The 26257-nt window shown below is 38.7% G+C and overlaps 2 protein-coding genes across 7 annotated transcripts; both read left to right on the forward strand.

Annotated features, from left to right (window-relative positions):
• Nucleotides 1-127: 127 nt before the first annotated feature.
• On the forward strand, nt 128-7668 carry il20ra (interleukin 20 receptor, alpha). 2 transcript variants are annotated; one of them, XM_055044326.1, is made up of 8 exons: nt 128-215; nt 323-454; nt 2790-2913; nt 3058-3266; nt 3404-3579; nt 4555-4699; nt 5267-5403; nt 5497-7668. In XM_055044326.1, the coding sequence occupies exons 2-8, from the start codon at nt 406-408 to the stop codon at nt 6568-6570; spliced, it is 1914 nt and encodes a 637-aa protein (XP_054900301.1). In that variant the 5' UTR covers nt 128-215; nt 323-405; the 3' UTR covers nt 6571-7668. The 2 variants fall into 2 exon arrangements, with proteins under 2 accessions (XP_054900301.1, XP_054900300.1); XM_055044325.1 differs by lacking the exon at nt 128-215 and having other exon boundaries at nt 230-454.
• Nucleotides 7669-9217: 1549 nt separating this feature from the next.
• ehd3 (EH-domain containing 3) lies at nt 9218-24686 on the forward strand. 5 transcript variants are annotated; one of them, XM_055044332.1, is made up of 9 exons: nt 9218-9466; nt 9989-10254; nt 13065-13241; nt 13801-13898; nt 18262-18403; nt 19157-19256; nt 20153-20323; nt 21956-22120; nt 22206-24686. In XM_055044332.1, exons 2-9 carry the CDS (start codon nt 10028-10030, stop codon nt 22731-22733), a joined length of 1608 nt encoding a protein of 535 aa, XP_054900307.1. In that variant the 5' UTR covers nt 9218-9466; nt 9989-10027; the 3' UTR covers nt 22734-24686. The 5 variants fall into 5 exon arrangements, with proteins under 5 accessions (XP_054900307.1, XP_054900302.1, XP_054900305.1 ...); XM_055044327.1 differs by having other exon boundaries at nt 9992-10254; XM_055044330.1 differs by having other exon boundaries at nt 9218-9460.
• Nucleotides 24687-26257: the final 1571 nt, after the last annotated feature.

The raw sequence follows: 26257 nt of genomic DNA on the forward strand, positions 1-26257 counted from the left end.
TATTGCTGTACCGTTTCGTAACAAGGGCAATAAACGTGTTGGCCGTGAAACCCTCTCAAGACGGAAGTTCGGAAAAAAGCCCGCATTGCTAAGTAGGGGAAGGTTTCACAGCTCAGGGCTGCACCTGCTCAGGTGTTATGTGCACCGACGAGTGAGGCCGCATTCCTTCTTCCGAACACGGAAACCTGTCAGCATAAATCTTTGATTCTTTACAGGTAGACTGGACAAACAGTGGGAGCTAATCTCACCTGTCTTTGTTATTATTATTATTATTATTTTTGTAAATGGTTATTCGTCTCTGCTGACTTCTTTCACTCCTCAGAGGAGAGAAGTTGTTCAGGACAGGTGTCTCACCCGGGAAAAAGCCGCTGGTTTCTCGGGAAAACATGAACTCTCCGGACCAAGATGCGGACTAAGCTCATTTTTGTTGCCCTTTTTCTTGTGCGCTGCGCAGGTAAGGCTGCACGAACAGCGGGAGATACTAACTAACTGTTATTTTTGGTTTAGGCTTTTTACGTTTCCACAAACAATATCTAGCGTGGAAAGAAAAAAAAAAGCTTATTATAGAAATACTTCACTCCCTAATGTTTAAAGAAGCAGGCTTAAACCCCGAAATAAATCTTATCATGATGTTGAACTGAGTATCAGTTCTGTTTTTATGGTTTTAATGTTTGCTTAAATGAAGCTGATCTTTATAAGAGTATGCTCCATGCAAGGTTATTACAGTTAACAATAAATCAGAATAGAAGTGGTCAACAGATTTTATGCATCAATGCAACTTGAGCAAATAAAGTTGCTCAAGTTTACTAGTTGCTTTTTTAGTTATTCAAGTCTTCTGTTTAAATACACATATGGTTGTTTGTCCAATCAGGTGACCTGCATATTTCCCCCCCCACCAAGAAAATGTTCATTGCTCAGAATAAGAAATATTTTACGATGGAGCAGATTTTCTCGTGAACTTCATAGATCTTGAAATGTTGAGAAAAGACTTGATAGTTCAAGTCAATCAGCCAAACATTTTACATAACAAGTCAGAATATCTGGAGGTTTTCAACGTCACAGATGTGAGAAACTTGCTTTGATTGGACAACAAAAAAGAGAAATGTGTTAGGATTTGGGGTTGTTTGTTTTTGGTTTTGTCATTTTTTGTGCTCCTTAGTTTTTTTCTATTAGTTCTGTCTTGTTCAATTTCCACTTCAGTTGTTCCTCAGTGTGTCTAACTTCTTGTTTCAAGTTATTATTTGTCTCTGTTGTTTATTTATGTTTCTTTAGGTATTCTTCAATGTTGGATTTATTTCCACTTTCTCTCACCCTCTACTCAGTCTGCCTCCTGATCTCTTCACCTGTACCTGCAGCCCCTTTAGCAATTAGCCCAGTTTCTTTATCAACCTCCCAGTATTTAAGCACTTCATTGTCAGTCAGTTCTAGCCGTTTCATCTCGTCACTTCTCCCTAGTTTCCCCGCTCTCTTTGTGTCGCCTGCTTGGCTTTAGTTTTGATTATTTGTGTTACTCTGGCATCTCGCTTTTTTTTTTTTTTTGTAAGTTTACTTATTTATTTTTACATTAACTTCACACAGAACATTGAACATGCCTGCTGCATTTGGGTTCACATTTAAAACAATGTTAAAACTGCTTTGTATACAGGAGAACACTGTAATACAATCAGACTTTTGACTGTCTTAGACTACTTTTACATTTTTTACCACATTAAAGTATGAATTAAATTCATTTACAATGACTTCATGTGGGACATGGAAGAATTCATTACAATGTCACCCTTCCTGTTTTAGATTCACAACATAAAATAAGTGATTGCATAATTATTCACAGCCTTTAAGTCAGTAGATGCAATAGATGCACCTTTTCCTGCAATCGCAGCACTGAGTCGGTGTGGTGAGGTCTCAGTCAGGCTTTCACATCTGGGCACCGCAATTTTACTCCATTATTCCTGATAAACTGTTCCAGCTATGGCAGTTTGCTTGGGGATCGGCTGTGAACAGCCCTTATCAAGTACTGTCACAGATTATCTATCAGATTAATGTCTGGGCTGTGACTTGGCTGCTCCACCTTGGCTGTAAACCATTTCGCTGTATCTTTAGTTGGATGCGTTGGGTCATAAAATGATCCTTTGTCTGATAGCATTTTGTTCTCACCAGATCAAAGAACTTTTTTCCACTTGACCGTGGAGCCTCCAACATGTCTTTTGGCAAACTCTCCTCAAACTGCTTTCTTCAACAGTTGCTTTCTCTTTGCCACTCTCCCGTAAAACTTTGACTGGTGAAGAACCGGGACAACAGTTGTGTGCAGAGCCTCTCCCATCTCAGCTGCTGAAGCTAACTATTTCAGTGTAGTCATATGTGTCCTGATGACCTCTCTCCCTGGTGTCTTTCATGCACAATCACTCCTTTTGTGAGAACGGCCTGATCAAGACAGATCACCATACTCCTTCCATTTCTTGATTGTGGATTTAACTGACTCCTTTGAATTTTTTTGTAATATCCATCTCCTGACTTATATTTTCCAATATTATTTTCCGTCATTTACTTGGGGCTTTCTTTTGTCTCAACATTGTAATGGTAGGTAGCAGTACTGAATACAGAATATCCCTTATAGTGTCCTGGCAGATTATAGCAGAAGGCTTCACTTTGTTTCACAGAACAAGTGTGGAGGTTATTAGGACAGTAAAATAATGTAAAAGCGGCCTCAAGCATCATGTGCTATGTGACTTTATATGGAGCCGTGCTTTGCATCTTTAACAATCTGAACTTTTTAATCTGCTTCCTTTTAGTCTCCTCCTCTCCTCCCAAACCGATTAATGTCAGATTCTCTTCCGTGAACCTGAGGAATGTTCTGCACTGGTTTCCAGGAAATGGCACACCAGATGGCACACTCTTTACTGTGCAATACGCCATGTAAGATCATACTCAGTAAACGTACAGTCAATAAACTGTGCATGAATGTGTCCTTGAAAAGTAACCTGTTTTCTGATTAAGTGTTTCAAAGCTTGGAGTTTCAGTTTTTGTTTTGCCCCTTGCATGGACCTGTGTCTTTCACAGCTATGGAAACACCAGGGAGGTCAGAAAAGGAAAACGGGAAACCTGGAGATCAGTGGACCAGTGCACAAATATCGTACGGACTTGGTGCGATCTGAGTGCTGAGACGTGGGATGAGGAAGAAAGATACTTTGCCAGAGTTCGCGCATTGGGAAGAAAATCATCTTCAAAATGGACTGAGACAAACAAAAGATTTGATCCAAAGTCAGAGAGTAAGTAAAACATACTGACTTGAGGAGTTTTTGTTGTATCATTTGCAACAAGTATTTTAACCAAACTCTGCACATTTGCAAGGCGAGAGTTAAATATTTGTAGATAATCTTAAAACATAAAACATCTGTGTGTTTAGCAATTTTCGGCCCTCCACTGGTTTCTGTGGAAATGGAGAACAACAGTGCAGTTGTCACTCTAAGTGGGCCGGTGAGGTATTCACCAAACAACAACACCCCAGTGCTTACCATGAAAACAATCTACCATCGCATGTCTTACAACCTCTCCATCTTTAACACCCACCGAAATCAAGTGGTGAGTAAAAATATTAAATATGGTGACAAGAAAGTGAGGATTATGCACAACTGTTCAGTCATGTTTTACAAGTTCAAAGAAAGATTTTCTAAACATTTGAAACTCTTTCATGTTCAAGCATATGCACAAAATAGTACTGGAGAAAAATATAGATATAAATTTCATTTGTTTTGAACTCCTTTTAAACGTATCTGATGATCAAACTAAATTTAGCAGGAGACAAACCTAGTAAATACAAAACCTGCTTCCAGATGTGTTTCAATTAATTTAAGAAGGGAAAAAATGTCCTAGGGAATCTGCCCCAGTGGAAAAAAGGAGTTGCATTCTGACCTCAAGTTCAGAAACTAATCCAGATGAGATTTTCTGGTAGAGTCGTCCATGTCCTGCAGCAGCAGAGCACTTCCAAATTGCAACACTACCATCATGTCATATTTAGATGTTGGTATAATCCTTTTCTGAAATACTGTGTTAGTTTTCAACCAGATGTAACTAGATGTACACTCTACAGAACGTTTCACTTTAATCTTGTCAGTCCACTGAATATTTTCCCAAAATCATTGGGGATTTTTGAAATGGTTTAAGATAGATATTTTTGTTGTTTTTGATCATCAGTAGTTTTTGTCTAGGATCTGGCCCACTCATGTGAATGACACCAGTTATTGACTTTGACTGAGCTCTGCTGGATTGGATAGCTTTTTCCTCCTGAATAAATGGAAGAATCACCTAAATAAAGCGTTCTGTATTTACTCAGATTGTATTTATTTAATGTTTTCATAATCTGAAACGTCAAATTCAGAAAACCAAAGTAAAGCATGAGAAATCTGTCTGGAAGCAATGACTTCTTTTAGAACAGTTGGTAAAACGAAGAACCAGAATCTGAACTACTACTTTGTCGTTTTCAAAATTTTCAGGGAAGTTGTGATTAATATTTTGTAGCACCAGCTTATCTATCTTTATCTATCCTTTGCTTTGCAGCTTCATTTTCCAGTGGAGGACAGGGTGTTCAAATATCACCTGATGGACTATAATACAGAATATTGCTTCTCTGCCAAATCAAGATTCCTCTCCATACCACTCCAGTCCATGTCCTCAGTTTGGCACTGCATAACCACACCTCAAGGTACACCCTTGTAACAAACGTGTTAGTGAAATACATTCTTTTGATTTGGAAAAGGCAGATTGGAAAGAATCCTGCTGAACTAGATATAAAAACTGAAGAGTCATTCATTTTGTTTTTCATGCCAGAACATCTAGTTTAACTCAGCTGAATGAAAAGGCCAGTCTCTGCCTTAAATACAGAGTAAGGCTCTCCATCAGCTTGATAAGCTAAGTCACTGCTCCTCTGCATTGACAGTCCCCAGTTGAGGTGGTTCAGCCATTTGTTTAGGATGCTTATTGCATCTGTCCCTTTGGGAGTATTCCTGGCACATTCTATTGGGAGGGAGTCCACATGGTAAAACAAGATTATTTTGGAAAGATGACATACCCTCCTGACCTTGGAAGGCCTTTCAATCCCTGTTAATGACTTGTTGGTTTTTGGTGAAAAGAGGGATGTCTGGGTTTCCCTCATGCACCTGTTAACCCTTGAAACACAGTCATGAATTAGTGGAAGAGAAAGGATGGACGAATGTGTAAAATTGTCGACCTACTTTACATTTTATTGACTCTGATCTATTTCTTCCCACAGACCCTGTTATTATACAGCTGCAGCAAGTGGTTGTGGGGATTGTTATCCCATCGGTTTGCATCTGTATAATTGTGTTGGCCAGTTACCTTCTCTACAACTACCTGAGTGGGAAGGGACAGACAAGCCCACCTATATTGGTAATTTGAATACATATTCATGTGGACAAAGACATTTACACCATTAACTTGCTTGTACAAATTTTTCATGCAAAATTCTTCTTCTCTCTCTAGAATCAACTATCCTTTCACCCATGTCCCGTTGTGTTCCTTCCTGATAATGCCACCTTGCAGCTAACCAGTATCATTCCCAATAAGCCACCTCCTGGGATACAATCCTTCGTTCCATATGGATTGCAACCCCCGAATCCATATGCACCTCAGAGGTCAGATGTGCAACAAGAACCTGAAGAACCCCTGAATGATTTGTCAGATGACTATGCCGCTGTCTTCACTAAAAAAGTTAGTGGAAAGGACACAAGACAGAGGGAGCCTGAGGAAGGAGTTGCTATGAATAACTTGAAGGATAAACACCAGAAAAATGTAGATTGTTACGAGAAGAAAGATGTTGAGGTTAAAGATGATAATTCTTCTAATGGATACAAGCCTCAAGCTAAAACATTTGGGCAAACACCTATGCAGTCAGAGGTTAGTACTTTATTGCGGAGTTTGCCATGCTCCATAGGACACCCTGTTTTAACATCACAAACTCAGGCACCAACCCAATCTAATCAGAGATCATTCAGTGATAAGCAAACTATAGATAGCAATACAGAGTCCTCAGCTTTGTGGCATACCAAAAACGTACAAAGTGGTACATTTAACGTCCATCTAAACCTACCATTATTGAAGGAGGAAGGAACGAGGGAAGGAATAAAGGGAGGTGAAGAGAAACAAAATCAGGGTGAGAATGTTCCTCTTCTGTCTGAATATGCCTCTCAGGTCATCCCAACCAGGCCCACGGTCCACTCACAGCAGTCTGACTGCTTGTCAGATGAGTATGGTGCTCTGATTAAAGCAACAGCACAGAAAGCAGAGGCAGGTCATTTTAAGATGTGTAGTAACTGGAATCCTGAGAACATGCTGCCCATGCCAGGGATGACCTTTCACGTTAACAAAAGGTTGGGTGGCATGCAGCCTTCAGACAGAGGCAAAGAGGACAATACAGGAGGAACATTTGAGGAGATGTATACAACGAGAAATCACCTGAAGTTGGAAAATGTGCTTCTCAGACAAGCAAGTAATGAAGAGGAAGAAACAGATCATTTTCTTAGCAAATGGGATTTGGTCATCTCAAATGATGACTAGAAGAAAGTGACTGCCAGTTTTACTCTTATCTACAAGCATCACAGTATCATATTACAGTAATGTACTCCATTAGCTTTTGAGTCCAGTTAATGTAGATCTTTTTTTATATATAAATAGAAGCTCAAATCACAATGAGGTGTTTACATTTATTGGATTTTTGTGTAGATGAAAGGTGCTGTGACGAGACATCTTCGTCATTTCGTACCTTTGCACTTCTTTGGTTTGTGTTCCACTTTTCTTCTTTCCTCATGTATTTAAATTGATTTTAAATAATTTCTGATGATCAGTTTACTTTGTGCATGTTAATTATTTCTAGAGGAACATATAGCACTTTATTCCTAAATATATTTTATGTTTACTCATGAAGTATTGTGTGGCACAATGTGTCAACTTTTCATTCCTCACTATATCATTTTTTTACTTCCTTTCCTTACAAAGCCAGCAGATTCTTTTTATCTTAATTAATCGTGTTGCTATCTTGATCTTCTGGTTTAGGCCAAAATTTGTTTGGTTTCTTAGAAGTAAGATATGCGTGTGAAGGTTTGTTTTCTCTGTGTCCCTAAGTTGCCAGACTTCTTTACTTGACACAGATATTTCCTCATTCCATCTCCATAAATAGGCCTAACTAAAGTGGTATGATTAAATACAATATTGCAAATACTTTCACTTTCCTTTTTTTGAGCTGTAATAGAGAAGATAACTTAAAAGTAGTTGTTTTTTTACTCAAATATAAATGAAGGAAATCTTTATTTAGTTGTATTATTGTTGTTTCTGATTCTGTGCCTTTTTTAATGAAGCTTTTAAAATATTTATGCACAGCATTTTTTCTCTTGGTCCGACCATCAGAATAAGATACCAGGGAGGATCCAAGTGCTCCGTCATAATTTTTAACTTATTTCAATTCTGATTCCCGCTGGTTCATTTAGTTTCTGTTTTTTGTGTTTACAGAGTTAAGGATGATAAATTACAGACTTTGTATGCAAACTCTTGGAATTAAATTACATCATGGTTTTACATTGATATAAAGTTTTACGTTGATATGTATTTGTATTGACAGAAATGACAGAATTAAAAAAAATAAAATAAATGTATTACATACTTTTCTTGTCAGTTTCTGTTAAGTGAGGGTGACTTTTTTCCTACCCTGGCTCATATTTTTATAAATATACTTAAATTGTCAAACAACTATTTGTTAAACAGTCTTCTGCTACCACTGTATGATTAATAGTATTGTGCAGTGTTCACTTTTTTACATGATTGTTTGGTTTATGATATGACTCAATCTGTTTTTTTATATTTGTATGTAAAAGACCAAACAAATTAGTTTATAAAAATACTGTGAAATTCTTACTGTTCTTGTTCCATCAAAACATTGTCATATCTCATGAAAGACAATATTTTTATACCTGGGATCGCCCCAAGCTTTAGGTGGCAGAATTAAGAGTCGGGACATACATCCCCTAACCAGGCTCAATGTGGAAACATCTATTTGTTTCCACATTGAGCATCTAACAAGGAAATTAACAACAGACAACACGTGCTGAATTTGAAGATTATTGTGTGAATTTAAAATGAGCCCTATTTCTGATAAACTAGGCAGCAAGAAACAACAAAAATTTGTAGATTCATATTGTGCATCCAAGGGCTGGTGGGAACCTCCGGCTGATATTTAAAATAAAAGGAAATGCGACTTAATTTGCCCTTGGATTAATAGTGCTTGAAATATGGAAACACTTCAGAAAGAATCATTCTAATTGCCAGTCATTTCAAAAGCATAATATGTAACAACTATTTAATGGTGTGGTTGGAGATTTGATGGTGAAAGCAAGACCCAATTACGTTCAGGGCCTGTCTTGGATCAACTGCAGTTTGAACAAAAAGTGTTGTTCTAAAAGATAAAAGTCTTTATTCTCATTGTCACAGGAACAACAAAATTTTAAAAAAGTGCCATCAGTCAGTGCAAACTGTCTCACAACTTACACACGATGTAAAAAAAATAAATTCTACCCACATCATGACTTCAAAAAATTGTACATGCCTTATACAGTACATCAGATAGGAATGTCAACACATTGGCGCCTTTTGCTTAATTGTTTTGGTTAGATTGTCCAGCTTGAAAATGTTCATTTCCTGACCTGTTGTAGGTTCTGGTAGAGATGTTGGAAAAAAAACAAACAATTGGAATCATTTTTAAAGGATGTTTTTATCACTTTTTTTGCCTCCGTATCTTTCAATATAACACAACACCAGGGATATTAGAAAATGACATGAAATGGCGACTTCTAGAATCATTTTTAAAAGATTGTTTTAAAAAAAGCAGCTTATATATTCACTTTTTGACGTTATGTTTAATAGCAACATTGGTAACAGTTCATTGAATAATCTTTCCAGAAAGCTCTGGTCATACTCCGATGTCACCTTTAGGTGGCGCTGTGTGCTTTTACTCCCCTCTCCCTCCGACTCCTCTCCATCCAACATGGCGCCGTCCGGGACGTCTTGCTCCGCATCGTCATCACCATCACTGGGCGGGGACCGCGGTGGGTCGAGCTTCGCGCTGCCAGCAGCTGAGCACTTCCGCCGGGGGTCAGGTTTCGCCCGTCTCCGTCATTCGGCATTTAAATTGGGCTGCAGGACATCAGCTGCTGCCCCACTCAGCTTTGCTGCGTGACAGGGAAAGAAACAAAAATAACGCCTAGCAGAAACAGTTAGCTTGTCTTTTTTTTGTCTCGGGAAGCAGCAGAATTACCCGCGGACCCTGACTGAGGAGGTTCGGGTTGTTTTGGGAGCAGAAGAGCAGGAGAAGCGGAACAATGACGGTGGATGCACACTGACAGACAGCCACATCCTTCCTGGGACTCCTCTGCTAACTGTTGGATCGTACTGAATAGCGGTAACGGTGCGCAGTGCCTGAGCAGAATAAATAACGTCTTTCTCAGTGGAGCTTGTTTACTCGCGCAGATTAGTAAACAAACAAACAAACAAAACAAAACAAACTCATTCAAAGCAGTGTTGGGTAGCATTAGTGGCCTGGAGCTGGAAGGACCAATGAGCCCGACCAGGGAGCGGTTTGAATTGTGATAATAAATTGATATACTGTTTAATTGAATGAAGTAACCTCCAGATTATTTAATCAACTTCATTCAGTGCAGGTTAAACGTTGACATTTAATTTACTTGATCACTTTGTGACATAAATTAACTTTGCATAACATTTTTGTTGGTATTGGTTTTGTCAATTTTTTTCATAAGATCTGTCTTTTTTTTTTTTGGTCATATATGCAAAAATATCTCCCTACATTTAATTTCTGAACCTGCATGTTAGGAAAAAGCTGAACACTCTCACCTTGATCTTCAAGTTTTTTTTTGTTTGTTTGTTTTTTTTCTTTTGGCTTTCCCCCTCCAACCCACCTTCATCCTAGAAGTTTGCTAATTAGACCACCAGTAGGTAAACTGCAGCAATGTTCAGCTGGCTTGGAACCGACGACCGGAGGAAGAAAGAGCCAGAAGTCTTTCAGACGGTCAGTGATGGACTGAAAAAACTCTACAAGACCAAACTCCTGCCGCTGGAGGAGAGCTACAAGTTCCACGAGTTTCACTCTCCAGCGCTGGAGGATGCTGACTTTGACAACAAGCCGATGGTCCTGCTGGTGGGGCAGTACTCCACTGGAAAGACGAGCTTCATACGGTGAGACTATACAGCCACACTCCTGTTAGACTTCGTTTGGCTGAAAGATGAAATGCATATGGCAGGAGAAACCAGAAAGATGGAAGCAGGGAGAGGCTGACACGCCCAGGCAGACTCTTGTGCACAAACCACACTGGTAAAAATCACAAATGAAACATAGAACGATTAAAGTAGCACAAAGGGCCTGTGGTGAACCTCTGTAGACTGCATGTACTCTATAAAAAAGTTTAACACACGCGCAGACAAATGTTTCGCATCTGGAAGCATCACTGCATGGAACAGCATTCTTTCCTTGCATCTTATCTTTATGCTAATGTACCATGCAGAAAATAGCTTCTGATAAAAACGTTGTTCCTTATGTAGAACAACTGTGATCAAATGCTTTGGGATAAAATGCCCGCTATGCATGCTATGTCAGGGTTTTCAGTCAATTTGCAGTTTCTGATCTGATGATCACAGATCAAATCCAACAAGGAGAATCTCTGATTGATAGTTTTTCAGTCAGTCACATACTGACTTTTGGGTCATTTGGGTTTTAAAGTTACAGCTTGACATCATGGCTATGAGAGGTATGAGCTGTTTTTTATGGAGATGCAGAAAGTGTTTTTTTTTTCTTTTGAGAAAAAGAAAAAAAATTGAGATACACTAACCTATTAAATCCAAATATTGAACCATTCCTGTTTTTGTAGAAGTTTTCTCATCAAGGTTTTTCAGATATGCTATGCTATTAAGGTTAAAAAATTCAAAGTAGGTCATGTTAGATGTTAGGTTTTTGCTTCAAAAGCGTTTTCTGTGGTCTATCAAAGCACATGACCCCTGGAATTAATGTGTTATGCTGAGCAATATTAGCAGCATGGTGTCGAGCCTCTTTTAAGCCGAGGAGCTTCTGCACACACACTTGCAGAGAGCGCTGTGGGTAATTAAGGAGGTAAAGCTTTGAAAGCCAGAGAGATGATGCTGTTAGTGGCTTCCTGCTCCAACACATGGAGACATTCAGCTGGCTGATGCCTCTCATCTTCCTCATAAAGGTCTAATTCTCTCTCTCTATCCCCCTCAGTCTCTGATGGGTCAGCTGCCTGACCCCACACCACTAGCATTTTAACAACACAATGCAGAATGTACAAACTGCTTTGTATTGTGTGGTCTAAGCTCTTGCTCCGGCAACTCTTGCATATTTTGCAAAGCAACATTTCTTGCAAAATGAGGCATTGATGTACCTCCTTGCTCCTCATCTCATAGATAAGCCCAGTGAGTCTCATCGTTAGGCTGAATTTATTGATTTAACCTCGCATTGTGTCAAAGATCAAGCAATCTCCAGCGTGTTTGTGTGATTAAACGCGCCTTTTTCCCCCCCCTTTAAACCTCACAATGTTTGATTTATTTGCAGATTTTATGAAACATGCTGCTGTGAGTCTTCAAATAAATTTGTAGTCCAAGTGCAGAATTCTAGCTGAGGTGATCTGGAATAACATGAAGGTTATAACTGCACACACATGCTGTACTTGTGTGAAGTTGAATATCATGCATCATTCTTGTAGTTGAGCAACGGATCTGTGAATATGTTGCACAACTTTCCCATAGAAAGGAGGATTCGCGCTACTCAGGCACGTGTACATCGAGATGGCTCTACCAGGCACCTCTGGCAAGCTGTGCGTCAGATAATCTTATGGAAATATTCCACAGATCCCAGTTTACACTTGAAACATGTAACTCTTCAACTTCCAATTGACAAAATCTTCTAATACTTGTAGAATTTTGAAAAGTACCTTAAGATTTCTCCATGAGTTTGAAAGGTGACGTTTAAAATAAAAAAAACAATTCAGAATTCAGTCTAAAACACATGACATGTTTAAGTATTTTATGCCATTTTAAACCTTGGCTGTCACAACTTTTTGTACCCTGCAACACTTTTAAAATTGCCCTTTAATTAAGCGAGAAGGGAACACATGATGCCGCAAAAAAAGAAAAAGATAACCAGATACCAGATAATCCAGTCTCCATTGATTTTTGTTTTTGTCCTTTTTTTATGTTGATGCACCTGTGCTTTCACATGCCATGTAGACTACTCATGAGCACCACTGCTACAAAATTGATCCAACTATGAGTCACATGTTTTAGCAATGGATTCCTTCATTCAGTTCTTCAATCTACATTGACAAAGATTCATTTACTTTGGTTTGCTTGACACAGAAACTGAAGGTGATGCTGACCGCCTGCCTGGCCTTACTTATAGGCTAGTTTTGCTAGTAATTATCTGACAACTTGGGGCGCTAACAGGGCATTATTGGTAACTTATATAGCTGTGACTGTGTGTCACTTTAAACGTCATTTACTGAAATGCATCATGACATTAAATCAAAATTGCCCACTCCTAATCCCAATATACAAACACTATCCAGGATGAAATCTCTTGAAAACACTCGTGCTTTAAAGACGTGATGGGATTTGATGTTGCATTCATCCCCTTTGTCACATTTAGACCCACTTAACTCACATTTTTAAATATATCAATGCACATAGAAAGATGGGAGCAGTGTTGCCTCAGCTTTAGTCTTTGTGATGTCTATAGGCTAAGTGAAATTGAAATGCATTTGATAAAACACCAAATGCATTGGTGCGTGAAGGAGAAATAGACTTGCCTTGCCTTGTCCCACACAACTGTTCTTTGTTCTTTCTGGTAGCATTTTCTTGGAAGCCTAGTTCCACTTAATGGAAATACGGCTGATTTAGTTTAGCAAACTGTTGGGTTGTTTGAAGAAATCCCTCATCTCGTTTAGTTTTAACACCGAGACCTTCAATTTCACCTGCAGCTACCTGCTGGAGCAGGATTTTCCCGGAATGCGGATTGGCCCAGAGCCCACCACGGATTCTTTCATCGCGGTGATGCACGGCGACACCGAAGGAGTCATCCCCGGGAACGCTTTAGTGGTCGACCCCAAGAAGCCCTTCAGGAAGCTGAACGCGTTTGGAAACGCTTTCCTGAACAGGTAGGCGCTGCGGTTCAGCGAACACACGCACACATTCAGTGAGGTTGCTGATTAACACGGTGCAGGTGTTGCCTGACATCTTAGGAGGAGTGTTCAGGACAAGCAAAATGTTATTTAGAGGTAAAGGTAGAGGGAAAGACTGCAGCAGCTAAGAGAGAACAACGAGAATCCACACCAGCTCTCCACATTCCTGTGAGATTGAATTTCCCTCCTCTTATGGCTCAGACTTTTTTTTTCTTTAGACACTTTTAAATGGGTGCCTGTGTTACCCAATCCACTGCCATCCTTCTGAAAAACTATACAGATATGCTGTCGCAGATATTTTACTGCTGAAAAAGAGAATAATGAGCTTGAATTAGAGGGGGTTGCTGTGGGGATGACCCCTAAAGTGTTCATATTTATTCAGCTGAGCAAACAGAGAGACGAGTAAGAGGAGAAAGGAGAAGTAGAGGTGTCCTAGTGTGGGAGAGTGTTTGTTATAAGAACACTTTACACTTCTGTCCTGATTTGGTATAACGTCGCTGCCTTCTCCTCTCTCTGTGTGTGTGTGTGTGTGTAGGTTTGTGTGCGCGCAGCTACCTAACCCTGTGCTGGAAAGCATTAGTGTGATTGACACACCAGGAATTCTGTCTGGAGAAAAACAGAGGATAAGTCGGGGTAAGACACACACTTGTCACTCTCGAGCTTTTAAATATTCCTCCGTTTATGTTGCTGCGTGTGTGGGCGCGTGCATGTGTGTGTGTTTGTTAGTTTTTTGGACCCACTCAGCTGCAGGCTCACAGTCCCACTGATCTCTGAAAGCCAGTGTCAGCATTTCCTTTGGACACTCTTGTCTCTTTGTTTATTTTAGCTGTTGCTTTCAGGAGGATTATGCCTCATTCATTTCAAAGAGCAGGAAGCGGAGACAAAAAAAGATGAGCTTCGAATTCACTCTTGGCACACGCGCATGCACACTTTTTTCTCTGCAGCCCTGAAACAAATTGATGTGATTTAATGCCTTTTTTCCCTCCTCAAGTACTTCCTAAATAGCAAGCAGAACTGCAGATGAAACCACAATCACACACACAGAGTTTGTCTTGGGTTAAATGCGTAAACATAGTAAACCACAGCTGCAAAGACCATAATTCCCTCACGACTGCTTTGCTCCGTTGCTCATCTCACATGTGTACCACGGCACCGCCTTTTCACTTGACTGTCCAGCACAAGCAGAAATCCTTTAATCACCAATAAAAAGCAAGCTGTTACATGTGGCTTAGGTTTAGATCTTAAGTCATTGTGAACAGAAAACACAAGCTGAGGACCCTAATGCTGCATTGGGAGGGAAATTAAAGGTCTCGAATGACAGACTTTCACGTTTCTGGTAAAACTGGAATAAATAGATTTTTAGGGGGATCCTGTGACACCAAGATGTCTCTTTATATTGTTTATGTCGTGAGTAATTTTTTCCTAGCTCATAAAAACACATCTACTTTAGTTGTATGCTTTGTTTTCTTGTTTTTCCCACATTCCTCCTCCTACTTCCCACTACAATTGCTTTTATTCCCTGAGCAATTGAAAGAGTTGGGTTACTAATTAAAAGTTCCTCAATATTGAGGTAAATTACCACCTTTTACTGTGGTATTTATTGAACAAATGAATATGTGTAGATAGATTTTATAAATATGGAGGATGCTATTTATATATATATATATATATATATATATATATATATATATATATATATATATATATATATATATATATATATATATATATATAGTAATCTAGATTATTTCAGTATTTTCCAGCATTACCAGAGAAAAACATTACACTATGCAGGTTATATCAGACGTTAAAATATGTTAGGTTTTCAATCTAACTGTTCACAGTTTGAATGATTTTACATTAAAAATAGTTTCTTATCTGAACAGAGAGAAACAGTCCTTAACATAACACAGTAGGTCATTAGTCTGTGAAGTTTCAGCTCTGTGACCTTTGCAGCAAAAGTTTGTGAAACTTTGACTCTGACACAAATTATTTAAAAATTTAATTTACCATTGAACTACAAGCTGTCTAATTGTAATTACGGTAATATTCAATATTAATTGTAGTCTTTCGGATTATTTCACATGATTTGACACCAAGACTTAGTAGGAGCATGTGGAACTCGTATTAAACTTTATGGAAAAGTGAAGATATCCACGGAACGGTGGACAAGCTAGTCAGACAAACGCTGGATCGATGCCAGAGCAGCTGATCTGGCGAATCAGATGATTTTGAGTCTGTGGGAATCATTTTCAGTCACATGCAAGACCTGGAACCAGAAGACGCCATTGCACAACTAAGAGAAAGGAGTTCACTGCATTCTTGGTGGAGCCAGAACGGATTTAAAAGATTGATGCAACTGGAAAGCTTTTAAACTCCACACAGGAACAGACGATGTTACTGTACGTAACTCCTCTTCATTCTGATCTGAATGAACTTGGAAGAGAACAGACAGCAAAGTGAGAGGATATTGTGGAGCAAATACAGGCAGGCAGAAATGTGTGTTTGTGTGAGGCATGGTTGGCATTCCCTAGTCCCTGTGACGGCCTCACCATGCCAACCAGCAACATTTACAAACGAGCACAGACTCAAACAGAACCATAAAATACTTTCACGGCCTCGCCTCCTTTAAAACATTTTTTTTAGACGAACTTCATTTTTTCTTTGCTCACTGCTGTTGCCCTTTGTGATTTTTTTTTCTCTTACGAGAAGCTTGATGTTAGTTTCGGGAATGAAGGATGGGTTCGTCCCAAGCTGCTCTTGTTCTGCTTTGGTTTCCGTTGAACCATCTCAGCGATGCATGTATTTCATACACTTGCCTTTCGAAACTCACCATAAAGATGAGAAGGATAAATTTTCTTACACATTTAATTCCCAAGCAATGAGTACTGCAGATTACAGCTGACTACTTCACACCCTAGGTGGGATTAGATGCTTCGATTTGGAGTTTCCTCAAAACGCAAATGTGGAAAGTAGTTTTTCATCTGTTATTATCTCCAGCTCTTCTCTTGAGAAACAGCTTTGACTGAGTGATTAGTGAAAACGAACAGACCGTTATTTAGGTGGGGTGTAGTAGTTGATTTAACACAGCCCTGTGTCAGCTCATTTTTATGGCTTTTGTTTTGTTCATTTTTTCCTTAAACTACAATTGAATCAGCACAGATGTGTTTTGTTCTCATGTCCACTTTGTAGTCCGTTCCCGCCATCTGATTCAATTTAATTATCATTCATTGTGTATAAGTTCAGTAATTTCACATCTGTGTACAACTGTTGTTTTTTTTTGTCCACATCCTTTCTTTTTCCACTGAAATCTGATTGTGTTATCAGATTTCACCTTTATCCATTTGTGTGTCTAGATGAGGAGTTGTCAGGATATAGCTCTCTGCGTAGATGTCCTTATGGAGGTATAGTAGATTATCTGATGAATCTCAGAGTCAGCCAGCTGCAAAAATCTCTTGATTTTTGAAAAGGATATGAGTTCATACATGTTCTTCACCAGATTTGTTGCACGATATTGGGGGAAAAATTGTCTTTTGAGTTATATTTGTGTAAGATTTCATTGCTGTTCAGGAAAACCACTGCATGTAATTTTATACATTGTAGATGTATCATAAAAAATAAATTGTCTAGATTTTGTTTTTCTCTCCCCATTGTCCCCATCTTGTATGTTTTACTGTAGAAGACACACTATTGCCAAAAATATCGAATCACTTACTTCTTCTAGAAGCTGATTCAATGATCCTGATGGGTGCGCAATTATATTTAGCAATGCAACGTATTTCAACAATTAATCAAATAGTTCTTTCCAGTTCTATTCTGACCTTTAATAGCCTGATTTTACAGTTTAAATGCATCATTTTCAGGTAAAATGTTAGATGTGTAAATAAACTACATCGCTACAGATTTAGTTTTCTCTATTTGTGGTTTAGCAGGCTGAGGAACATTGAACCCTTTCAAAGTTAAAAACTGACCTGAAAATGTCTTGACAATTTCCCCCCCAATGTGTGAAGAAGTTTCCAGGGTGAAGAACAATAAATTCTGTTATGTTGCTCTATCTTGTCTTCTCAAGCAGCAGCTCCATTTCTGCAGGTTCCTGGTGACACTTTCTGCTAACTCAGGAAGCACGATGAGTCTCTGAAAACCATATCAGATTTAATGTTATGTGTGTTGAAGACCTTAGCTCTATCAACACTAGTTAATCATTCATATCTGTTATAAATGTAAAAAATGTCCCTTTGGTAAAGGACAAGTATTGATTTTACACCAAAATTGAAAATTGGAGAAAAATTTTGTTTTGTTTAGATGGGCATAAAACTTCTAGATTCATATGTTACTGTTTTTATCTTGGTGAAAGAGCTTCAAAAGTCAGCTTTTAAAAAGTTAACATCTGCTGGCCTCCTGCTGGTTGCTGTGGCTTATTATAATTTATGGTGTAACTCATTAACCTGTAATGTACTAATTGTCCTTATGCGTTGAGTGGAAATTTCACCTCACTAATATTTCATCCTCATGTTCTTTGTTTCATTCTGGTATAACTCCGTCAGGTAAGCCTCATGTTTGTCCTCTAGTGGCACACAAGGCCAAACATCAATGATAATTTTCTCACTGATTAATTTACAGTAAAGGACAGTGATGGTGGTTTTTATCAAGTGAGGATTTATACCGTCCCCTTTTATTTTAATTTTAAAGCCTAAAACAGGTAATTTTTTTTATGCAAAAAAGCCCCGTTGGTGTGTAATGTTGAGAGCTCGACCTTCATGAAGAAACAACATTCTTCTCTGTCAACGTGTTTTAATAAAGTTCTTGTTTCTCTTGGGTCTGCATTAATCTGCAGTCACTGTAGTTTCTCTGGAGAACATCGAGCCATCATCACCTGAAGTTTCCATTTTTTTTCCTCATATCACATTGAGAGTTGACAATTGGACCTGCTATGCTTGTTTGAAGGACAAGCAGTCATTTGAATTTGTTTGTGTTTGTTGTTTTCATCTCATTTCAGGCTATGACTTTGCTGCTGTCCTTGAGTGGTTTGCAGAGCGTGTGGACAGGATCATATTGCTGTTCGATGCCCACAAACTGGACATCTCTGACGAGTTCTCGGAAGTGATAAAGGCCTTAAAGAACCACGAAGACAAGATCAGGTACTGTAAGGCCTCTAACTCCCAGATCATAATTTCAAATTTATAAAAGTTTCCTACACTCTCTGGAAAAGAATGGCATTTGCTTTGCCATGTCCAGATAAGTATGGAAAATTGGGTCTTTTTTTGTCCAGACTTTTTTTTTATCGTCTTTTTTTTTTTTTTTTTTCAATGAAACAAATCTGGTGCCAAAGAAATGAAGTAATTGACAATAACTTCCCTCGCTTTGTCTTTTGTTTGAGAACTCACAGCTTGATTTTAACATTTTACCTACCCACATTTCCATCTTTGACTGAATAAAAGACACCCATCCAAACTGAAAAAGTAGAGCTAGTTTTTCTACCTGTTTAGTCTCTAGAAAACTTCTAATTCAGGTTGACTACGTAGCACAAAGTGTTATTTTCCGGAGGTTTAACGGTATCTACACTGACAAAGTGTTCATTAAAGGTGCTGCGTTCCTTGACACAACCAAGAGTAACACATTTTTAAATAAAGCTCATGTAAATTAATCCAGACGCAAAATGCTCTATTAAAAAAAAAAAAAACTTATAAATTTTAGCCTTGCAGTGTTTTGATATTTGTGGAATCTGGATAATATTTAAGGATATTTCAAATATAGAAACAAACATGGAGTTTAATCTGGAATCTGGAACCAAGTTGAGGTATATTTTGTTGAGGCGCAAAAATAATTAATCTATTTTTCTATCACATTGTTGCAAGGAACTCATTATCTCTGTTTTCTGTTGTTTTCTCCAGAGTTGTCCTGAACAAGGCGGACCAGATCGAGACCCAGCAGTTGATGAGAGTGTACGGAGCTCTGATGTGGTCTCTGGGAAAAATAGTCAACACACCCGAGGTACAAAGATGGGGCAAATTCACATTCACGTTATGCATTTGTTTGGTATTGTGGGTGAAACAAAAGTAAAGGTTGAAACTGTATGGAGTGAAAATCATTTAAAAAGAAGATGGTGGTCCAGATTATTCACACAACACGTCATTACGGAGAGTAGTGTGGGACAACACTAGCTGCACTTCACTGCAAAAACACCAAATCCTAAGTATATTTCATCTAGTTTCTTAGTAGTCTTGAAATAAAACAAAACCAATTTACAAGTAACTTTTCAGCAAGACACATGAAATGCGGCAAGTGAAATAACCTGCCAGTGGAAGAAGATATTTTGCCTTTAATGTCAATGTCAAATTTATTTATATAGCACTTTAAAAACGGGCACCAAAGTGCTGCACAGGAACGACAGTAGCACAAATAGATAAAAACATAATATCAAAAATTGCTTCAATTAAAAGCCAACGAATAAAAAATAATTTTTATTGATGTTTTAAAATACGAGAACAGTGTCTTGTTCCACTGGCAGATTATTTAAGTTACAACAAGTACTTTTTTAAATTAATATTAAGGTTTTGTTTACTTCAAAAATTTCCTATATCTTGCTGAAAAGTTACTTATAAGTTAGTTTTATCTTTTTTTAAGTGTACAAAGATATTTACAATAGAAACTAGATCAAAAATACTAAGATTTAGTGTTTTTGGAGTGTTGTGGTTTATGAATGGCTCGATATTGTTAGTTCTTCTTCCCTCTTGATGTTTTTGCACTAATTTGTGGTGGTATGTGAGATAAAATCCTAGCAGGAAATATCAGAGTTTGTGGTTGTTTCAATATTTGAAAAATGTTAATACTTTTGCTTCATTTTTTTAGTGCAAATCTCTGTTTCTTTCCGCTTTTTTCACTTGCAGGTGATCCGTGTCTACATCGGCTCATTTTGGTCTCACCCGCTGCTGATCCCTGATAACAGGAAGCTTTTTGAAGCAGAGGAGCAGGATTTATTTAAGGATATCCAGTCTTTACCCAGAAATGCGGCACTTAGAAAACTCAATGATTTGATCAAGAGAGCAAGACTTGCCAAGGTAAGGCTTTAGCTGGAAAGACTCCATAGAGACAGCAGAGATCTGGAACATTTTCTCCCAAACCCTGTGACCCAGAGCGAGATTAACAGGACCTCTAATGACGTGGCTGAATGTCAGCATCATGCGCATGTGTTTCCTATTTGTTCCCCTCCATCCCTCTCGCGGCTGTTAACCTTGACAGGGAGCACTTATCACTGTCGCAAAACCAATGGTGTGGGACAAACATCGTTTTTCAGCTCTGAGTGAATTATCTCCAGTTTCCTCTCTGAACAGGAAGTCAGGTAGGAACCTCACGTCGCGGTTCGAGGAAGGGCGTACGCTCGGACACGCAGATTTATCAGAGTTGATGGAGGTTTTCCTGTTCGACAGCTGATGAGTGTGTCTGAGTGTTTCAAGGACGCGAGGCGGACGCAGGAAAATGCACATGCATCAACACGGCAACCCAACAAATATTATGGATTTTTTTCCGGAATTTTTCTTTTGCTAAATTGATTTTCTAAAAAAAAAATTTTTCTCCCCTTTTCAACCTCCAAAATCTGATGCAACATGTTGTCTAATGATAAAAACAAACCTGAAAGATTTAGTGGATGACTAAACTAGTTTCAGGAATGTTGAGTGTAACACCAAGGTGTGATTCCAACAAAGTAACAAATTGTACATTACAAAGGTTTGAAGTCATAACTAAAAGATGCGTGTTAAGAACACACCAATTAGAAGCAGATGCATGCAAACACATGCATCTGTGTTCATTCTTTTATGGTAATAATGTCTATTTCTATGACTTATTATGATTAAACCTGGCTGGGTGAAGATTTTTATTATTCTTGGTCAGATTGCTGCCAGAGGCTTTTCTATCTACATTTAAGATGTTTTGAACTTAATGAACTTTTTGGTGCTTTTGTCGCAACTGGTTGTTTTTATGTCAGTAAAGTGCAGGTAAATAATAAAATAATGAATATGGTGTAGCGCAACTTACAGATAGTTAGAACATCGTCACAAAAGTTAAAGTGTTTTCATGTGTGTAATTTTGATGATCTCCAGCAAATGAAAACCAAATATTCAGATTCACATAAAATCTGAATGTTACATCACATAAAATATGTGTTTTTAATTATACAAACGTTTTTCTTATCGTCCACATCATCATGAAAGGTATTCGGAAAAAGTCCCTAGCTAAAGAAGCTGACTGTTGACTTAGTGGAAAGTTGAGTAAAAGGAAAAAGTGCGGTTAAAATGATGCCGAAGCAACAGGGAGGAAATTATTTGGATTGTTACTCAATGGTTCATGATTCCTTTTTTCTTATGAAACTATATGTTGTGTGCTATTTGGAAATCAATGTGGCAGAGTCTGGAGGGAGAGTGAATCCAAGCTGCTTGAAGTCCAATGATTTGGGGAGCCACGTCATCTGCTGGTTCTGGTTCTGGTCCTGAACCTCTTTTCAACCTTTCTGCTCAAGTTTTGGGACTGATATTGGAAGCTCATTATTCACCATCAAGTTTCAACTTTAAAAGCTACCTGTGAATAATTTTTGTTTGTTCTCCAACTTGTGTGTGTGAACTCAAATCAGTGTCTACTGCTGACCGGTCAGAAATATCCCATGAAAATGTTGATGCGTCCTCCTCCGTTCACAGGTCCACGCCTACATCATCAGCTCTCTGAAGAAAGAGATGCCGTCTGTGTTCGGGAAGGAGAACAAGAAAAAAGAGCTGATTGGCAGTCTGGGAGACATTTACAAGCGCATCGAGAGAGAACATCAGATCTCACCTGGAGATTTCCCTAACCTGAAGAAGATGCAGGTAAACGGAAAAGCAAGTGAATGGTTCCAATTTAGAGATGGGGTTATAGACGACGTCATGATGTTACGTCGATTTTGTTTTACAGGACCAGCTCCAAGCTCAGGACCTCACCAAGTTTCAGCCTCTCAAACCCAAACTTCTGGAGGCAGTGGATGACATGCTGGCCAACGACATTGCCAGCTTGATGGTGTTGGTTCGCCAAGAGGAAACTCAAAAGCCCAACGCAGTGGTGAAGGGCGGGGCATTCGACGGCACTCTGGACGGTCCGTTCGGGCACGGATACGGGGAGGGAGCCGGCGAAGGCATCGACGAGGCAGAGTGGGTGGTCGCCCGCGACAAACCCGCGTACGACGAGATTTTCTACACCCTCTCCCCCGTCAACGGAAAGGTGACTGGAGCCAATGCGAAGAAGGAGATGGTGAAGTCAAAGTTGCCCAACACAGTGCTGGGAAAGATCTGGAAGCTGGCAGATATCGATAAGGATGGGATGCTGGACGACGAGGAGTTTGCTTTGGCTAATCACCTGATTAAGGTGAAACTGGAGGGACATGAGCTGCCCTCGGAGCTGCCCGCACACCTGGTGCCTCCTTCCAAGAGGAAAATCCCAGAGTGAAAAAAAAAAGAGAGAATGGATTCATGCCCAGAGAAAACTGTAACTAGAGGACTTCAGCAAACAAATGTACAAAAAAAGAGAGACATCCGTCAGTCCTGTTGTTTCTGTCATTCCAATGTCTTCAAATCATTACAACTTACATCAAATTAAACTACTTAATATAAACCGATTTTTGAACATTCGTACAATTTGACAACATTGCTGCTTTTGTTGAATTTACCCTGCAAACTTTTGAACAGTACCAGAAAGCTTTTATTAGAGCCTAACAAAACAGCTAAAAGAGTAGAATAAAAGTAGGCATCAAATACGTAAGTACAGACAAAAGATAATAAAATAAAACATAAGCACTGGGATACAGAAAGTAAACAGGAAAAATGCTTCATTTACTGCTTTTTCCTTAGAAATATTAAATCAGAGTGAATTACAGTATTTCACAGCACTTGTTCTGTCTGGTACTGTGTTAATTTGAGTTTTCCACGCATGAATTAATTTTCTGGTCTATGCTTATTGGTGACATAAAAATGAAAAAGGTTTCCTGTAAGACAGAAGAGTACCCAAAAGCAACGATGGTCATCACCACAATTTGCTGTAGCACCTGGATTAGCTTTTTTGTTGAATAATCAAAATTTGAATAAGAGAAGATGAATTTAGTTTTTTTTCTTTCTTTTTGTGACTTGTAAGCTGTTTTGAATTTCATTAACATGTTCTGATACTGTGACACTAATAACAATCTACATTATATGTTTTGTTTGGACAGACTGAATATTGAATGTGCAGATGCTTATTTCTCTGTAGATTTGTCTTGGCCATTGTATGTAAGTATGTGTATCTGAAGACGTGCATCAGTGTTGACATTTATATTTTCATTTTACGTCTCACAAGCTACTGACTTTTCCAGCAAATTATTACAAAAAATAGTCCAATAACATCCCGATTGAGCTAGTATTTATAATTTTGTACTAAGTGTATTTCAAATCATTTAAGAATATCTCATGCCGGCAGACGTTACTTTCTGAATCGTGTATTTCACTGAAAGAAACATTTCAGTATTTCTAACATTAGCATTAGCGACGTTTATAGCTTGTCATAGTTTCTAATTGGTCAGTAATGAAATGAAACGACCATATTAGATTCCATTTTAGCCAGAAATCCTTAAAGGTTTTAAGAAGAGTAAAGGGGTTACATAATAACTCAAAGTAAATCTTCCCACTTCTTTGCCTCTCAGTGTTTTTCATACCCATTTGCACTTTTAGATCTAAAGTAATTGTCATTCTGGCTTTCTTCACATCTTTACCCAAATGGAGTCTGGACTTTGGCTGGGGTATTCCAAAACATTATTATATTACTTCTTCAGCTCAGAAGAAGCAAGTTGATTAAATTAAAAGATGGCTAACCCATAATCTGCACAGGAAAGCAACTATGAACAATTTTCGTCTCAACTGTGCAAACAAAGCATAACAGCATTCCATTAGCTTATTGTCGGAAAGGTTTGGATGTAGTTTTTTTTTTTTAGTCCTGATTTCTGAATCATGCTACCAAGATAACAGCATGTTGCTTCCTGAGAAGTTTGTGCTGCAACTACAGAAATACTCAATTAATCTACTAGTGACTGGCTTTATGAAGAAACTCTAACCACATCATTTACACTAGTTCCAGATGGCTGGAAAGTAATCAGCAGCATGCTTTACTCATTACATCCCTGTATATCATCAGATGAGTGCATTCATTTGGATATGGAAACACTGTTTGTTGAATGTGGATTGCAAAACCCTTCTGTGGTGAATGGCTTTCATGTGTCCATGGGTTGCAACATGAAATAAGTGGCATCACTGGTGTTTTCAGTGTGTTTTCTGTTTGTCGGGTGACGATGCATTTCTTCAATGTGTACCTCGCTGCTTTTCTGTCTTCAGAAAAAGTTTAAACATGGAATAAAAATCATCTTCAACTGCTTCACCTGTGACTGTTTTTTCAATGAAATAAAAAAAATAATCATGCTTTTAACCTCCTGTTGTCTTCGGGTCATTTTGACCCGAAGACAACAGGAGGTTATTCTTATTTTTTTCGTCAAGTTCACATTTGAATTGCTCCAGCAGAAAATTCCATCTGAGTTGTGAACACTCAGATGGATCAGACACTGTAGGTCTGATTCAGGACTGTTAGATTTCAAGTTGCTGTATGCAGTTGCAATTAAAAAAATGTTTTATAAGGGCTTGTCCTCGGGTCATGTCAACCCGAGGGCAACAGGAGGGGGGGGAAATTTGAAAAGATATCAGTTTTACGGAGATCAATGATGCCATTCCATACTGTTTGCCTGTCCAGCTGTAATTTCCTTAGTCTTCCGGTCAGTCTGACCTGAGGCCTGGGTTTGGTTATCTTTATTTCTTTTGTAAAGTTCACATTTGAATTGCTTGAGCCTAAACTTCCCCCTGAGTTGTGCACACCATAGTTCTGATGCAGGACTGTTAGATTAAAGTTTCTGTATGCAGCTGCAATTGAAAAACATATTTTTTAAGGGCTTGTCCTCGGTCGACATGAGCCGAGGACAACAGGAGGGTTAAGTGTTGTGCTGTGTTTAATGTACTGCATAAGGCAAAACTCATAGGGGAACGACAAAAGTTATTTTGCACAAAGGTGAGTAGACCTACTGCATTTCAATGCTGTTTTTTGTTGTCTAAGAGTGAACCCAGAAGAAGCCAGTGAAAGAAAATGACTACTATATAGTCATTCAGAAGCATTTCCAGCTCATTTTAAAGATAATTTATTAAATTAATTGTGTTCTCGTCCAGCCCTGACTTTGACAAATAGGGAGTGAAATCCTGTATGGTATGGAAATTGAAATTCCTTCAGATTGTTTTTCCCCTCTATATCTTGGGGTCATTTTGGGGAGGATCTCATTCTACAGTGTGACACAGAGCACATGATAAGTTAGTTATTACTTCTGCTCAAAGCTACAGTGGAAATGAGTTGGTGAAATAGGAGATTCCAACTCTGGCCGTCTTTTTAGGACAGGAAACAGAGCGTGTGATTCCAGCCGGGGACCACAAGCATTTCTGAATCATCCAGGGACTTCTTAATGTATGCATGTTGAAGTGGAAGAAGGCCAGAGGATCCCTTTGGACTGTGACTTACAGGCTCTGTGAACCTTCAACACACACATCAGCACACCCGCACACTGGCCACATGAAATGAAACGCAGCAATCTGCTGCACACACAGGACGGGCTGTACTTGTCCACCACTTCCTGTCAATTCCGCTGTGACCTTCATGGTTTCTCCCACAAATGTATGCTTCCTCCATTCAATCATTTTGTCAAAACAAAAGTTTCAGTGCATAAGTGCTAAAGTAAAGAGGCGTCGTGTATATACGACATATTTGTGCTACTGTTGTTTTTAGATTAATGAGATCAGTGAGAGAAAGTGGCAGCCATCTATTTTTACTGAACCTGCAGACATTAAAAAGCTGTTTCTAGAAAACACGCCTACATTTAATTTAGGAATAAGGAAAAAACAACATTTTCAACTATT

This window comes from Poeciliopsis prolifica, unplaced genomic scaffold (assembly GCF_027474105.1).
Source record: "Poeciliopsis prolifica strain line A6 unplaced genomic scaffold, Auburn_PproV2 SCAFFOLD020, whole genome shotgun sequence".
Taxonomy (NCBI): Eukaryota; Metazoa; Chordata; class Actinopteri; order Cyprinodontiformes; family Poeciliidae; genus Poeciliopsis; species Poeciliopsis prolifica.